Below are 15,257 nucleotides of genomic sequence, written 5' to 3'. Positions count from 1 at the left end.
GGTCAAAAGGAGAAAAGCATAGGCTATGGACCATAGGTGATGAATATAGGGCCCAGATGGACCAAGAGAAGGGGGTGAACAAACACCCTACCCTGTGCCCCCTCTATGGTGAGCAGCAGCCCTGGGATTACAGACATGGAAGGGACCACCCTGGGGTTGACTGCTTTCCTGTGCTGTTGGTTCCCAAAGCTAGGAGGAGGCAGGGAGCAGTGCCCCAAGCATGGCTTCCCGAACACCTATTTATTTCCTTGTTTATGCTGATGATGGGCAGGCCCCCACTTGTCCCTTTCGGACACCTTGGAGGGGCAAGGGGCTGAGGAGGGCCAGACCCAGGTCCCAGGGGCCCAGGCAGTGCAGCTTTTGGCTGTGTACATAGGGTGCTTTATTCTCCACAGAGTGATACATGCTAAGATGGGTTGGGCTTGGGCCGATGTCCCCATATGTACAGAACTGAATAAAGTGGGTCTCTGAGAAGAAGTCTGATTTGCCTTGATGTAGAAAGGGAGATGAGAAAGATGGAGATGGACGTTACAACCACCGCTATGTTCAGTCCTGTGCTGGTTCTGGCCTGGAATGCAGGGAGATAAGGCAGCTCTCAGGCTAGTTACTTCCAGGCTGGGGTACCCTGCCGGGCTTGAAGGGCCTTCTGTACCACATCTTCCCACTGGGCATCTGATATCTCCCGAGCCCAGGCAGGAACCCCTGGTGCAGGCAGGCTTACTCCAGCCATCGTCCTTTTCACCAGCTCCACATGTTCTGAAATCACAGAGAACAGGGGATAGAAACTGCGGGACCAGCTTTGCTCCCCACTCCTTGAATTAACCCATAACCCTTGGGCTAGGAGGGTGACCAAACCCATCTTGTTATTTCCAGGCAAGACTGCCCATCACCCAAGTCTAGCACAATAGCATTTCACCTGGATTCTTAAGTGTGTAAAATCTTAGAATACAAACTGTTGTTTTAGGAACAGGGTGTTCCTCCGTGACTCCCCTTTACTGGGTCTGACCAGTCCCTTTCCTCCATCATTATTCCAGAATGAAAAAATGCTCTTTTTACCCGGGTCCATGGGAATAGAGCTGTGATTGCTCAATCCTGTAGCTCCCTCCTCCTCTTCATCCTCGCTCTCTAATGGTGGGTCTGGCAAATGAAGCCCCAGGGCCTGCAGAGCCAGAGAAGACAGTTCAGGGCCAGCCCTTCAGGGATCCCAGCTTCACCTGGCCAGAACAGTGCCTCCTCCACCATACCTGGATCCGATCCTGAATATCAGCAACTACATCTTCTCCGTCCCCCACCGGTGCTAGCTCCACCTCCTCTTGTTCAGGATCTTGGTTCAGGGGCTGATAGGAGTAGCCAGCTGGGCCTGCCCCCGTTTCCTCCTGCTCTTCCTCAGGCTCCTCGCTGCTCCAATCCCCAGTGCCTTCCGAAGGGCCCTGGTGCGGCCCTAGTTCCTCAGTCTGATTGGGGAAGATACGCTCGGGGCCCATGGTGTCTCCCCCTAGAACTACTGCTGCCATCCAGGCAGGGGCTGCAAGGACAGGGAGGCAGGAGGACAGGGATCGGATGAAATTAGGTCCACCTTCAGCCCCTCATCCAGTTCCTTGTGGTCTCCTGGGTCCGCAAAACATTCAAACGCTCCCCAGCTTCCTGCACCCCACCCTCTCCTGGGCCCTCCACCTTTTAAATCGACTCATATCTTGAACCGAGGCCCACCCGACTTGCTCTGCCAATTCTTAAATAACAGCCCGAATGGAGTCCACGCCACCTCCCAAAAGACTCTACGTCCAGAACCCCGCCCTCTCCTACCCCGCGACTTGGGAACGCCGGGTCGCCAAACAAGCTCCCCTAGACAGGGAGCACCCACCCCCTTCTCCCCTCTCCAACGGGTTCCCTTCTGTACCGCCTGACAAACGCCCTTTAGGCCCCAGGGGCTCCCCTCAAATGGCCCCAGCTGCGGCGTCCGCCACCCGCCCCCACCGATTCTCGGCGCCGGTGTTTCCGCGCGCCTCACCCGCTCGGAGCCCGCGGCTGAACCCACACCTTCACTTCCGGCGGGGCAGGACGTACTCGGGCGCCTGGTCCTCCCGCCCCGCCCCGTGCTCATGATTGACGCGAACGAGGACGAGCAGTACGCCCCTTGTCTCGCCTCCGCTATCCCCTGCCCAGACAACAAAGGACTACATTACCCAGTGACCCCCACGGGTTTTGACACACACACGCGCGCACACACACGCACGCACGCGCGCGCGCGCGCACAATCTCCTTTGGCTCCTGCCCACTCCTCGGCCCCTCACGACTCTCCAGAAACCCGTGGACTACAAGTCCCGATAGGCTTCGGGCACTTAGCTCTGACTGCACGTGCGCACACGGCTGCCCGCCGGAAGGACCGAGCCTGGCTGTGTTTATCTCGTTGGGGACCGAGGTGTCGGTTGGCGCGCAACGGGTTCTAGACTGCAGGCAGCGCGAGGACCCGCGGCCCCGCCCCGGCCCGGCCTGGCAGGTAGCCCGGGATGGGTTAAGGGACAAGGAAAATTGGAGAGGCTGGGGTCGCCCATACCTGGATCTGGAGTCGTGGGGGAGGGGCCTGAGAACGATGAGGTGGGGGTGGGGAGGGAACTAGGGGGATGATGGGAAAGGAAAGTGTTAATGGGGAAAGAAGGGCTGGGTTAGGATGGTGAGGAAACGGGTGGAGGAGACCTGGTGGTTGGCGGAGGCACTGAAGGGAATTGGAAGGAAGACTGGGCTATGAGGAGAAGGGGAAGCTGAGGAGAATGGAAGAAAAGGGGGGGGAGGGTCTAGTATTGTGGGGGAGGGGAGGTTGGGATGACTGGAAGAAGACAGGGATAGCGTCATGTAGAGTGAGGACTATCCCTGGCCGAAAGGGGTCAGTGAATATTAGCTTTTTCTCCCTTAGTGGAAGAGGGAAAATGGAGGGCTGTTGGGGTGGAGCTTGGTGCGGTGGGAGAAGGAAAAAGGAGAAAACTGCAAAGCTCTCAGGAGATCAAGAAGGGCCAGAAATGGGGAGTGAACATTGCAAGAGACCAGGGAGGGGGTATGTACATGAAGGGAATGGAAGAATCTTGAGAATGCAGCAATGATGAAGGATCTAGGAGACCCAGAGATAAGCGGGGACCCTGAGATGGTGGGGGCTTTTCTCCATGAGTTTGAGTTGTCCTTGTGAAGAAGCTACGATTCTGTCCACCTTTGGATGGAATTGCTTCTCTCTTCCCCTGTGAATTCTTTACTTTACCTTGACATAGTTGAAGGGGGGAGTAGAAGCTATGAGGGAAAATGAAAGACTCGAATTCCTAAACCCTTCAACCTCCTATCTCCCCGCAAGCCCAGATCCAAGATCTGTTGGATTGAGGACAGGAATAATGAAGTGAGAGTGGTTTCCTGCTGGGGCTATTTCAGGTTTGGCAGGCTGGCTATTTAAAGCATGGGATGGGGGGTTGAGGGAGGTTGAAGGGGGAGGGGGGTGGCAAGCCAGCTGAAAGCCATGTCTCTTTCTTTTGAGGGGCCTCCCTTGCTTTTTCTGTGTCTGAGGTTCTGTCAGACTCTTCCCTCTGCCAGGGCTTCTTGAACAGGGAGCAGATGATCCACTCAAACCCAGCAGGTGCCTGCCAGCGAAGGCAATACCAGTTGGAGGAGCATTTGTCTGACAGAGCCTTCAAGTGTACCCATTATCTCTAGGTTGGCAGGTCATGCCTGGGTCTATTTATTGTCCTGCCCTAGGGCGTTTTTTGTTTGTTTCCTTCCTCTCTCTCTCTCTTTTTTTTTAAGATTTATGAGAGAGAGAGTGTGAGCATGAGTGGAGGGGCAGAGGGAGAGGGAGAAACAGACTCCCTGCTGAGTGGAGAGCCCACTCTCTATCCCAGGACCCCGAGATCATGACCTGAGCCAAAGGCAGATGCTTAACTGACTGAGCCACCCAGGCGCCCCTCCTTTCTCTTTTCTAATGCACCCCTACCCCATCCCCATTTCAGGGATCCAAGTGGGAAAAGAGCTGCTAAAATAGCTTGTTTATCCTTATAATAGCAGGGTTGGGGAAGTAGTAGGAGGGGAAAACCCCTCCTCTTCACTCCTACCCCCTCAGTCCCCAGCAGACACATACCTTTCTGGCTTGAGTTCCTAGTCTTGGCAGGATACCAGGCACAGCTGTCAAAGGAACTCTGAGTGCCTGTGAGGGGCCCTGGATGACCCTGATGACAACAGCTCAGCTTGACAGGAGCTCCCTATGAGGGGCTAACCATCCATGGATGTCCCTGCCCTGAATCAATCCCACCCTGTCCTGGATAGGGGGACTGTTTCACTCTAAAGGCCTAAAAGCTTTTCTGCTTTGAAGCACCAATGCCAGCTTTCAATGGACCGATTGGGTTTGGCTGGGCTATTAATAGTCCTGAGTATTTTGAGATCCCTTTCCCCACCTTAAAGAGCAGAGATTCTTAGAGAGGTGGCAGTAAGCGGAGCAGAGCCGGAGAGACAAGAGAATGCACTGCCTTGGGAAGGAGGATGGGGGAGGGGGGGAGCGGGGGAGCACTTGGAGCTTGTGCCAGGCCAGGGACGCGATGGGGCCTCCATGAGTAAATGAGGATGACCATGCCGAGCCCTTGATCAGCAGATTCAGAGCTGTCAGTCAGGTCGGAGCGGCCCCACCCTTTGCTGTTGGAGAACACGGGGCCGGGGCAAACTCCCTGACCTCTGCCTCTCCCCTGGGCCACGGCCAGCCACCTGAACTTTGGAGGGGTGGTGTGGGAGGGCCACCAGGGTGACACTTGGAGTCAAGGGCTGGTCCTGGGCAGAGTCACGGTGAGCCAGACAAAGGCCTTGCCTGAGGAGCCCGTGGCCCTAACTTGTGTGCAGGTAGCAGAGGCAGCAGGCCGTGCCGGGGGGGCATGTGGCTGTGACCAGTGACCCAGGGGATGTTACGGTGGACAGTGCACCTGGAGGGCGGGCCCCGCAGGGTGAACCATGCTGCAGTGGCTGTTGGGCACCGGGTGTACTCCTTCGGGGGTTACTGCTCTGGTGAAGACTATGAAACACTGCGTCAGATTGATGTGCACATCTTCAATGCAGGTGAGCCAATGCTGGGGCCGTCCCTGGGTACCCACGTCAGGGAGGGCAACGGGTAGCTGAATGAGGTTTGGCGGTGGTCCCCGTGGCCAGAGGGGATGGGGGAATGAGTATCTGATTTGGGAAACGGTGAGCAGCCTGGAGGGAGCTTTCCAGGGCTGAGCAGATCTGTGCCCACAGTGTCCCTGCGTTGGACAAAGCTGCCCCCAGTGAGACCCTCCATCCGTGGGCAGGCTCCTGTGGTACCCTACATGCGGTATGGACACTCGACCGTCCTCATCGACGACACGGTCTTCCTTTGGGGCGGGCGGAATGACACCGAAGGGGCCTGCAATGTGCTTTATGCCTTTGATGTCAGTGAGTATGGGTCACAGAGAAGCTGTATTCTGCCAAATGATGCCTCAGGGACGGGGGCGGGGAAAGGTGTGGGCTGAGGCGGCTGGGAATGGGGCACCCCAGAGTCTAGGAAGGGGCGTCAGAGGTTGCTTACCTGGCCCATCTGTTTCTGTCTTTCAGATGCTCATAAGTGGTCCACACCCCGAGTGTCAGGAACAGTTCCTGGAGCCCGGGACGGACATTCAGCTTGTGTCCTGGGCAAGACCATGTACATTTTCGGGGGCTATGAGCAGCTGGTATGTCTGGGAGGAAAGTAGTGGTTTAGGGTGGGAATGAGAAAGAGAAAGGGAAATTGAGGGTGGTGCAATAGGAGGCTTTGACTTGTTCGCAGGTTTTGAGGGGACAAGTGGAGGGTCAGAGAGTGACCACTGATCCCATGTTTTATTCCTTTCTTCACTTCCTTTCTCTTCCCACTCAGGCGGACTGCTTTTCCAATGACATTCACAAGCTGGATACCAGCACCATGACATGGACCCTTATCTGTACAAAGGTCTGCCCTTTCTTCTTTCTCCCAGATTCTTACCCTCAGTTGAAGAAATCATAGGAAGCTGAGTGAGAGCAGATCCCCTCCTAGCCGCCATGTTGACCCCCTCCCTCTCATCTCTCTGCTCCTGCCCAGGGCAACCCTGCACGCTGGAGGGACTTCCACTCGGCTACAATGCTGGGCAGTCACATGTATGTCTTTGGGGGCCGTGCCGACCGCTTTGGGCCATTCCATTCCAACAACGAGATTTACTGCAACCGCATCCGTGTCTTTGACACCAGGACTGAGGCCTGGCTGGACTGTCCACCCACTCCGGTGCTACCCGAGGGCCGCCGGAGCCACTCAGCCTGTGAGTGTCTGTTTGTCCCTGTGGGGCCCCCCCTTTCTGCCCGTTGTCCTCACACTCCACATTCCTCTCTCCTTCCAGTTGGCTACAATGGGGAGCTGTACATCTTCGGTGGCTATAATGCAAGGCTGAACCGGCACTTCCATGACCTCTGGAAGTTTAACCCTGGTACAGAGCACTGCCTTTAGGGGGAAAACAAGGAGCAATTGATGGAGGAGGGGGAAAAAATCCTAAGAGGGTGGGGGTGGAGAGGGTATCTGGACTGGGCAGGTATTAAACCTCCATATACACTTCTCTTCAGTGTCCTTTACCTGGAAGAAGATTGAACCGAAGGGGAAGGGGCCATGTCCCCGCCGGCGCCAGTGCTGCTGTATTGTTGGTGACAAGATTGTTCTCTTTGGGGGTACCAGGTTAGGAGGAAAGCGGGGAGGCCTCAAGGAAGGGCCCAGGTCTGTAACTGCATGGGAGGCATTTGAGCAGGAGGGTCTCATGGGTAGTCTTTCCTCTTTCCTTCAGCTCTTTTTTGATCCCTACAGTCCATCTCCTGAGGAAGGTCTGGGAGATGAATTTGACCTCATAGATCATTCTGACTTACACATTTTGGACTTTAGTAAGTACATGTATTCCCAGAGTGCTACTGCCACAGGGTCCCTGGCTTTGGGTGATGACATTCAGGACTGGACCCTTTGCTTGCCTCTGACCATCTCCCTCTCCGTGACTTCTCCTTTAAAGGCCCTAGTCTGAAGACTCTTTGTAAACTGGCCGTGATTCAGTATAACCTGGACCAGTCCTGTTTGCCCCATGACATCAGGTACAGTGAGTGGTTGGAGAGCAGGGCTTGGCTGAGGGTGAGTGGGCAGCACAGGCATGATCTGATGAGCTTGGTCTCAGTATAGAGGGGACAGGGGTTTTTGTTACGCTGGAAATGTAGTGTACTTGTGGAGAGTGAAAGGGAAGGAGATTCAGTTCTGCCCCAATTATCAGTGGTAAATTATATGGGGGAAAAAAATATCTGGTGTTTCAAACCAAGCTCAGAAGCATACTTCTTGAGTCCCGAGCCTATTCGGTTGTTTTTAGCATGCTGAGAAAGTTTGATTAAATTTTCAAAGTTAGCTGTGAAGTACCAACAAGTTTAGGAATCTTTGGATCACATTAGTTCCAGAATTAAGGGAGGTCCTTCCTAGCTACTTCCTTTGAATTCCATTCTTAGGTCCAAATCAAGCACCAAAAGTTATTTGGTGTACAGTTGTGTTTTCCTGGGTCATTCTGGACACTTCCCTCTCCTTGTATCAGTTCAGTTTAACTCTTACTTGCTGAGAGGGTGTGTGTTCAGCATCTGGTGACACAGTGTACAAGGCATAAGGAGGTACTTGGTAAATCTTTGTAGAATGATAGAATTGTCAAAAAAAGGGGGAAAAAGGGATTTAATTTTTATGTGGTGGGAGGGGCAGGGAAGGCTTCTGGAAGCCTAGGAGAGCTGAGTCAGGCCCTTTAAAGGGATAGGAGTGGAGAGCAAAAACAGACATTCCTGGTTGGATCTGAGCAGAGGATGAAAGGTAGGTTGGGAAGTTTACTGAGCTGTGTACACAGATGATTTTTTCTAGGTGTTGGGCACAAGCATACATAAACAGACAGGAAGTCCACATGAGGTTGCAGGTGGAGGAGTGGGTGATGCTGGATTTGGTGGTGGGTGGGGTCTGATTGTTAAACTCATTAGTAAGGCCCTAAGGAAGGAGGTGGCTGTGGGTGGTTGAGCTTTCAGATGTTGAAGGGACTGGTGTGTTCATAGCTTTGAGCAATTCTGGCCTTGGGGGTGGAGGCTCCCCCCCGATCTGTCCTTTTTGCCTGTCATTGTTGGCCTTCCAGGTGGGAGCTGAATGCCATGACCACCAACAGCAATATCAGTCGCCCCATCGTCTCCTCCCATGGGTAGGAGAACGTTGCTGCCGCCTCCCTTTCCTGAGCCTGCTATTCTCTTCACTGCCCCTTCCCATCCCTCACCTGCCTGCCCCTTTGGACCCTGGACTCGGTATACCTCTGCGTGGAGTTGTTGGACTAGAGGTGTTTCCTGTGCTGTGAACTCAGTGGGGAGCTGTAGGGGGGAGGGCGAGATCCCTCCCTCCCTTGGGCCGAGGGCCCCTTCCCCTTGGTGCTCTGTCCCATACACCTCCTTCCAACTGCTCCTGGGCTTCTGCTCTGCCCCAGGCCAGCCAGGCTCTGCTGGGAAGCGAAGGAAATGGGGAGAAGGGAGAAGCAAGCAGTGTCTGAGCCTCAGGAGCTTCCCCCCCGACCCTTGTTTCCACCCCCTCCCCTGCTTGAGCCATGAGCATCTATTGAGAGCTGAGAGGAGTTGCAGCTGTTGCCATGAAACCTCCTTCTCCCTGACCTGGGGAGGCGAGGACCAGCAGATAATCCCACCCTTCCCTGAGCTGTTGCTGTTCCCTGGCGCTCCCAGCCAGCTCAGATTTTATAAAAATGAATTAAAAATCTCCAACAAACGTGTGACCTGTTTTTGTGGAATACGATGGGGGTGGATGGCAGAAGCTTGCAGAGGGGCAAGGTGCTGAGGTTCTGGCCTCTCTACCAGGAGCAAAAGGAAACCAAAACCCACCAAGGCCCGGCCCTAGTTTCTCTTGAGCGCGGAGTCCAGCGCCATGCGACAAAAAGGTGGCGACCTTACCTCCAGTGGGCGCCCGCGGGCCCGGCCCTTTCAACGACCGAGTTGAGCAGACGCGGCCTCCGGGTGAGGCCGGAAGAGGCGGGGCGAGAACCGCCAGGGCGGAAGTAGTGCCTTTCGGTGCCGCGGCGTTCCACAAGCCGATGCCGAGAGAGAGTTCCCGCGCCGCGGCGGCCGCCGGGTCTGCCCGCGGGGCCCGGGGCGGCGGGGAGGACGCCGGGGGCCTGCGGCAGGGTGAGGGCCTGGTGCCGGGCAGAGGGGCACGGGTAGAAGGGCAGGTGGCGGCGCAGTCATCGTGAGAGGTCTGAAGAGGCCACCGTGGGGAGCGCCGCCGACGCATTGGACAGTGAGGGGGCGCTTCCTGGGTTAGGAGATGTTGGGCGGTTTCTGAAAAGGAGGATGAGCGTTTTCCGCAGGGAGAAAACGCATGTGTAAAAGCACAGTCAATCAGGAGAGGCATGGGTTGCTGGGGAAGGGTTAGTAGGTCAGCGTTCGCCAATTTCAGAAACATTTGTTGAACATTTACTGTGTGCAGGCTGTTTTAAATGCCGTTTTAGCTGCTGTAGTTACAGCGGTGAATAAAACAATCAAAAACTCCTGTTCCTGGGGCGCCTGGCTGGCTCAGTGGCCAGAGCATGATCTCGGAGTTGTCAGTTCAAGCTCCGCATTGGGTGTAGCGATTACTTAAAATCTTAAAAGAAATCCTGTTCACATACCTTTCAGAAAGGGTGAGCAAAAAAAAAAAAGTAAATAGCATAAAAGGCAACAGAGCATGATATTGTGTGTTTTTAAGGGTGAATTCTATGACATGTGAATTATATCTCAGTTTTTCAAAAAAGTTTATAAGGGCTATGGAGAGAAAGCAAGGGAGGGGTTGCAATTTTAAGTAGTCAGAGAAGGCCTCACAGAGAAGATGACATTTGAGCAACGGTTTGAAGGAGCTGAGGGAGCAAGCACTAGATATATCTGGAGAAAGCTTCCAAGCAGAGGCTATATCAAATACAAAGGAACTGAAGCAGGAACATAGACCTTTTTGCTCAGGAACTGCTAGGAGACCAGTTGACTGGAGAGGAGTGGGAAGGACATGAAATTAGAGATCACATGGGGTCTTTCAAAGCATTATAAGGCCTGTAGCTTTTACTCTGATCAAGAGGAAGCTATTGAGGAGTTTTGAGTTCTGGAGCAATGTGATCTGAAGCATATATGTGTGGGAAAGAGATGGGAGTGATGAGATCAGCTTTGCATTTTATTTTTTTAATGATTTTATTTATTTACTTGACAGAGAGAGACACAGCGAGAGAGGGAACACAAGCAGGGGGAGTGGGAGAGGGAGAAGCAGGCTTCCCACCGAACGGGGAGCCCGATGTGGGGCTCGATGCCAGGACCCTGGGATCATGACCTGAGCCGAAGGGAGACACTCAACGACTGAGCCACCCGGGCGCCCCTCAGCTTTGCATTTTATTTTATTTATTTATTTATTTCTTTTTCTTTTTTTTTTTTTTTTTGAAGATTTTATTTATTTATTGGAGAGCGAGCGAGAGAGAAACAGCATGAGAGAGGAGAGGGTCAGAGGGAGAAGCAGGCTCCCCGCTGAGCCGGGAGCCCGATGTGGGACTCGATCCCAGGACCCTGGGATCATGACCTGAGCTGAAGGCAGTCGCTTAACCAACTGAGCCACCCAGGCGCCCTCAGCTTTGCATTTTAGATGCCTCTGTCAAACCTGAATTGGGAAGCCTAGCTTCGGGAGGAGACAGAGGTTGGGAGACCAGTTAGCAGGCTAGAGCACTGGTGAGAGGTGCTGAGAGTATGAAGCAGAGCACCGACAGTGGTCACTGAGCAAGGGAAACATGCCCTGTGGGGAAGCCTGTGGAGGCATGATTCAAAAGAGGAGATGACTGTGGCTTGGCCCACCTCCAGCCTTACAGTCCTTAGCCAGGTGAGGCCTCAGGTGGCTGGAGTGGTTGGGAAGTTAGGTGTCCGTGTAGCACCATTATGACCTGTGCTGCCTGGGGCCTGTAGTGATGGGTCTGACGGGGATATTGGAAAGGGTCAGTTACCTAAGGAATGAGGGTGGGATGAGGTCTCTGCAGCACTGGGAGATGCTTTGCTGAGTTGTGTCCCCACCCTTCCTTCCACAGACACATCTAACATGTCATTTGAAGAGCTGTTGGAATTGCAGAGCCAAGTGGGGACTAAGACATACAAACAGTTGGCAGCTGGAAACAGTTCTAAGAAGCAAGGTTCTAGACCACGTGTCCAAAATGCATGTGCTGCAGATAAGCACAGGTGAGGAGCAGGGCCTGCTCCAGGAACTGGAGAATACCTGGGACCTTGGGTAGGTGTCTGAATTCTTGGGTGGGAGGCCTTTGATCATGTTTGGAGACCCTGGGGCGCCTCTGTGGCTTGGTAGAGCATGTGACTCTTGATCTCAGGGTTGTGAATTCGAGCCCCACATTGGGTATAGAGATTACTTAAAAATAAAATCTAGGGGGGTGTCTAGGTGGCTCAGTTGGTTAAGCGTCTGCCTTCGGCTCAGGTCATGATCCCAGGTCCCTGGGATCGAGTCCCACATTGGGCTCTCTGCTCGGCGGGGAGCCTGCTTCCTCTCCCCCACTTGGGCTCTCTCTCTCACTCTCTCAAATACATAAATAAAAGCTTCACAAAAAAATAAAATCTAGGGCACCTGGGTGGTTCAGTCAGTTAAATGCCCAACTCTTGATTTTGGCCCGGGTCATGATCTCTGGGACGTAAGATCGAGCCCTGCATCGGGCTCTCACACTGGGCGTAGAGCCTGCTTGAGATCTTCTCCCTCTCCCCGTAGCTCTCCCCTGCTCATGCACATTCTCTCTCTGTCTCTCTCTCTCTCTCTCAAAAAGGAAAGAAATTAAATCTTAAAATAAAAAAGACTGGAGACCCTAGACATGTTCTTTAATTTCTCCGTAGGCCTCTGGAAATGTCAGCCAAGGTCCGGGTGCCATTTTTGCGTCAAGTTGTCCCCATCAGTAAGAAGGTGAGGAAGAGGCGGGAAGAAGTGTCTCAGGGGAGACTGAACAGTTCTTTTATACTCTCTCATTCTCTCCAAAGGTAGCCCGGGACCCCCGCTTTGACGATCTGTCAGGGGAATATAATCCTGAGGTGTTTGACAAAACGTATGAATTCCTGAATGACATCCGAGCCAAAGAGAAAGAGGTTTGGAACATGAGACTGGCTCATGGGGATTCCGAGGGGTGGGAAACTAGGGTAACAGGTTAGTCAGGCAGAGGGGAACAGGGAGCATAGTGGTGGGCAGATTTATTTCTCCTTAACTGATTTAACTCTCCCTAATTTGCTTCCTATTTTCAAATCCTGGTTCATTAGTTGACTAGCTGTGTGACCATTGGCAGGTTCCTTAACTTTCCAGTTTTCTAATCATAAAAAGAGGTAATAGTAATGCATATCTCAGAGCGTTATTTGCATTAACATGTGTGAACCTCTTAGAATAATGCTTGGCACAGAATTGCAGTTAACATGTACAGACTCCTAACCATCCTATTCATTTTGCACTGTGGAGCTGGTGAAAAAGCAGTTGAAGAAGCACCGTTTGGGGCAGGAGCATGAGAAACTGCAGCAGCTGCTTCAGAGGATGGTGAGTGGGTCAGAACTGCAGGTGGGTGGTGAGAACAGTTCAAGGCAGTCAGGAGGTGATTCTCAGTCCCTCCTGCCCACCCATCTCACCCACCTCCTCTTGGCTTCTCAGGAGCAGCAAGAAATGGCACAGCAGGAACGCAGGCGGCAACAGGAGCTGCGCCTGGCCCTGAAGCAGGAGCAGAGGGCTCGGGCCCAGCAGGGCCATCGGCCATACTTCCTGAAGAAATGTGAGTGGGACACAGCTGTCTCAGGCTGCTTACAGGGACGGGCTTGGGTGGCCATGGAGGCAGCATGCTGTGTTGGGGGTCCATGAGCTCCCTGAGGGAGGCAAGAAGGCTGGATGCCATGGGAAGTTGGAAGAAAGTAGAAATGGTAGGGAGGAGTTATTTGTAACTATTCTCCTATCCCTAAGTATAGATTACGAGCAAGGAGTGTTGCTTTTATCTCTCTCCTGCCTCCCCTCCATATGCTGCGCCGGGCACATAGAAGGAGCTCACAGTTGGTGTAATAGAGAAAGCAGCGGGTCATAGAAAAAGTCCACGTGCTGCACTTGCCAGTGAACTCCAAGTCCTGTATCCCAGCGTAGTGGTTGAGAGGTACAGACCTGGGGAGAGGGGAGAGTGCCTCCTCCTTTGCTCACCAGCCTTCTTTCTCCCTGTCCTCTAGCTGAGCAGCGCCAGTTGGTCCTAGCTGAGAAGTTCAAGGAGCTAAAACGCAGCAAGAAGCTAGAGAGCTTTTTGGGTCGAAAGAGGCGCCGAAATGCAGGCAAGGACCGGAGACATCTCCCCTTGAGCAAAGAGTAAGGAGCTGTCCTGAGCTCTGCCACTGCCCCAGTGGGAAATGGATCTGTGGGGACAGACTTGGGCTTGGCCTGTTCTGGTTCTTTTCCGTTCAAGGGCAAGGATCGTAGCTGCCCTTGAGCTAGATTGGCTCAAAGACGACTAGAGGGCTCTTGGACTGCCCCAGCATTGGAGAAGAAGAGCAGCTCAACCTTGTGCTATGCCACGCTTCCTCCGCTTGGATCTGGTTCATCATGTCCTCATGTCCTCCCATCCTTGCTTTAAAGCAGTGGTTGTGGTAGAGAAGAGAAAGGGCCAGTGAGTGGTCTTAAGGCTGGTGAAGGCCATGAAGTCTGTGGATGGCTCCTCGGGCTGGGACTTTATGTGAGAGTCCATTCATAAACATTCCTGTCACTCTTCTTTTTTTTCTGCTTTTTTGGTGGGCTTTGTGAGTGGCCTAGAACTACTGTTTCAGCGGGCCACTTGTGGGGGCTGGCAGCAAACATAAGGCTCCCACAAAGAAGGAAGTCAGATCAGAGACTCCTCCTACTTAAACCTCAGAGAAGACACAGTCATTGGAGGAGTGAACCACTCCCACAACTGACCTACTTAGCTTTGGTTTTGGATACAAGGGGTGGTAGGGGGTGAGAACAAAAAGTTTCCCCGGAATGTGTAAACACAGCTGGCTCTTAGTACTGTTTGGGTCTAGAGTTCAGATTACCTGTGTAGACTGGAAAATCCTCAAGCTAATAATTCAGTTTGAAGTGGTCTCAGGTTGGTAGTGCTCCCAGGCACCTGGCAGAAGCAAATGTAATCTTCTCTTGAGGTTTGTACTTTAAACCCCAGCCTCAGGGAATTCCTTCAGATAAAATTTGAAGGAATGTGTGCTCTTGGTGAAAATACAAAGCACACAATGAAAGAAATCACCATGAGTAAGAGTCATTAGGGACAATAGACAACAGAATCAGACCAGCAAAGACATGTTAGAAATATAAAATACAAAACCAGGGGTGCTTGGGTGGCTCAGTAGATTAAACGTCGGACTCTTGATTTTGGCTCAGGTCGTGGGATTGAGCCCTGTGTCCTGGTCCTCATTCAGCAGGGAGTCTGCTGGAGAATCTCTCCCTCTCCCTCTGCCCCTGCCTCTCTCTCTTTCTCTATAAAATAAATAAATTTTAAAAAAAATACAAAATATACCTTATATTTAAAGAAAAAGTATGACTAAAGGAAAGAGTATCTAAAAGGACCAAATTGGTTTGATAAAAAAGTATAGCTTTTAGAAATTAACAATATACTCTTTGAAGTTAGAAACGTCATGGTTAAACAACAAATTAGACGTACCTAAAAAGAGAATGTACTACAAGTAGATCTGAAGGTGCACAGGTGGAGCACAGGGATACAGAGAAATGGAAACTAAGGAAAAGAGGTTAAAAAACATGGAGAAAACAAAACATGGAAGGTAAATTGAGACATATAATCAAGATTCCAGAGGAGAGAATATTTTAAAGAGGCTGGGTATTTTGCAAGATTGAAATTTATAAACCCTAAGCCTCAGAAAGCCCAGTTAATTCTAATTGGGCTTGATGGCTGGCTTAGTTGGTAGATTGTGCAACTCTTGATCTCAGGGTTGTGAGTTCGAGCCCCACATTGGGCATAGAGATTTTTCTTTTTTAATTGATAAATCATAAGAACTTACAGAACATCTGAAAGACATCTAAAAAGCAGCTATCAGAAAAAGGAAGAGAGAATTAGAAGCTAGGATATCTAATGTTTGATGCATCTGGGATGGGGGAAAAGATGTAACTGTGATGACTGAAATGTGAGATAAGCATAAAATGTTTGTTTCCCAGTGACTGTAAGCCGAGGAGTGAAGCTACC

At 52.2% G+C, this 15,257-nt stretch overlaps 2 protein-coding genes across 6 annotated transcripts; one reads left to right on the top strand and one right to left on the bottom strand.

Annotated features, from left to right (window-relative positions):
• Window positions 1-476: 476 nt before the first annotated feature.
• Window positions 477-2,153, bottom strand: MEA1 (male-enhanced antigen 1). 4 transcript variants are annotated; one of them, XM_021692118.2, is made up of 4 exons: window positions 2,038-2,153; window positions 1,245-1,525; window positions 1,057-1,159; window positions 477-756 (listed from the first exon to the last, which is right to left on the bottom strand). In XM_021692118.2, the coding sequence occupies exons 1-4, from the start codon at window positions 2,099-2,101 to the stop codon at window positions 605-607; spliced, it is 600 nt and encodes a 199-aa protein (XP_021547793.1). In that variant the 5' UTR covers window positions 2,102-2,153; the 3' UTR covers window positions 477-604. The 4 variants fall into 4 exon arrangements, with proteins under 4 accessions (XP_021547793.1, XP_021547794.1, XP_044773458.1 ...); XM_021692119.2 differs by having other exon boundaries at window positions 2,009-2,089; XM_044917523.1 differs by lacking the exon at window positions 2,038-2,153 and adding an exon at window positions 1,975-2,002.
• Window positions 2,154-2,313: 160 nt separating this feature from the next.
• On the top strand, window positions 2,314-13,421 carry LOC110582189 (kelch domain-containing protein 3). 2 transcript variants are annotated; one of them, XM_021692130.1, is made up of 15 exons: window positions 2,346-2,497; window positions 4,861-5,073; window positions 5,251-5,427; window positions 5,587-5,702; window positions 5,885-5,956; window positions 6,086-6,299; window positions 6,378-6,464; window positions 6,598-6,706; window positions 6,833-6,906; window positions 11,112-11,259; window positions 11,917-11,983; window positions 12,058-12,162; window positions 12,524-12,598; window positions 12,710-12,827; window positions 13,267-13,421. In XM_021692130.1, exons 2-15 carry the CDS (start codon window positions 4,920-4,922, stop codon window positions 13,401-13,403), a joined length of 1,653 nt encoding a protein of 550 aa, XP_021547805.1. In that variant the 5' UTR covers window positions 2,346-2,497; window positions 4,861-4,919; the 3' UTR covers window positions 13,404-13,421. The 2 variants fall into 2 exon arrangements, with proteins under 2 accessions (XP_021547804.1, XP_021547805.1); XM_021692129.1 differs by lacking the exons at window positions 11,112-11,259; window positions 11,917-11,983; window positions 12,058-12,162; ... (1 more) ...; window positions 12,710-12,827; window positions 13,267-13,421 and adding exons at window positions 7,029-7,107; window positions 8,163-8,787 and having other exon boundaries at window positions 2,314-2,497.
• The last annotated feature ends 1,836 nt before the right edge of the window (window positions 13,422-15,257 follow it).

This window comes from Neomonachus schauinslandi, chromosome 8 (genome assembly GCF_002201575.2).
Source record: "Neomonachus schauinslandi chromosome 8, ASM220157v2, whole genome shotgun sequence".
Classification (NCBI taxonomy): Eukaryota; Metazoa; Chordata; class Mammalia; order Carnivora; family Phocidae; genus Neomonachus; species Neomonachus schauinslandi.
The sequence above is the reverse complement of the archived record's forward strand: the minus strand, read 5'-3'. Positions and strand labels throughout refer to the sequence as shown.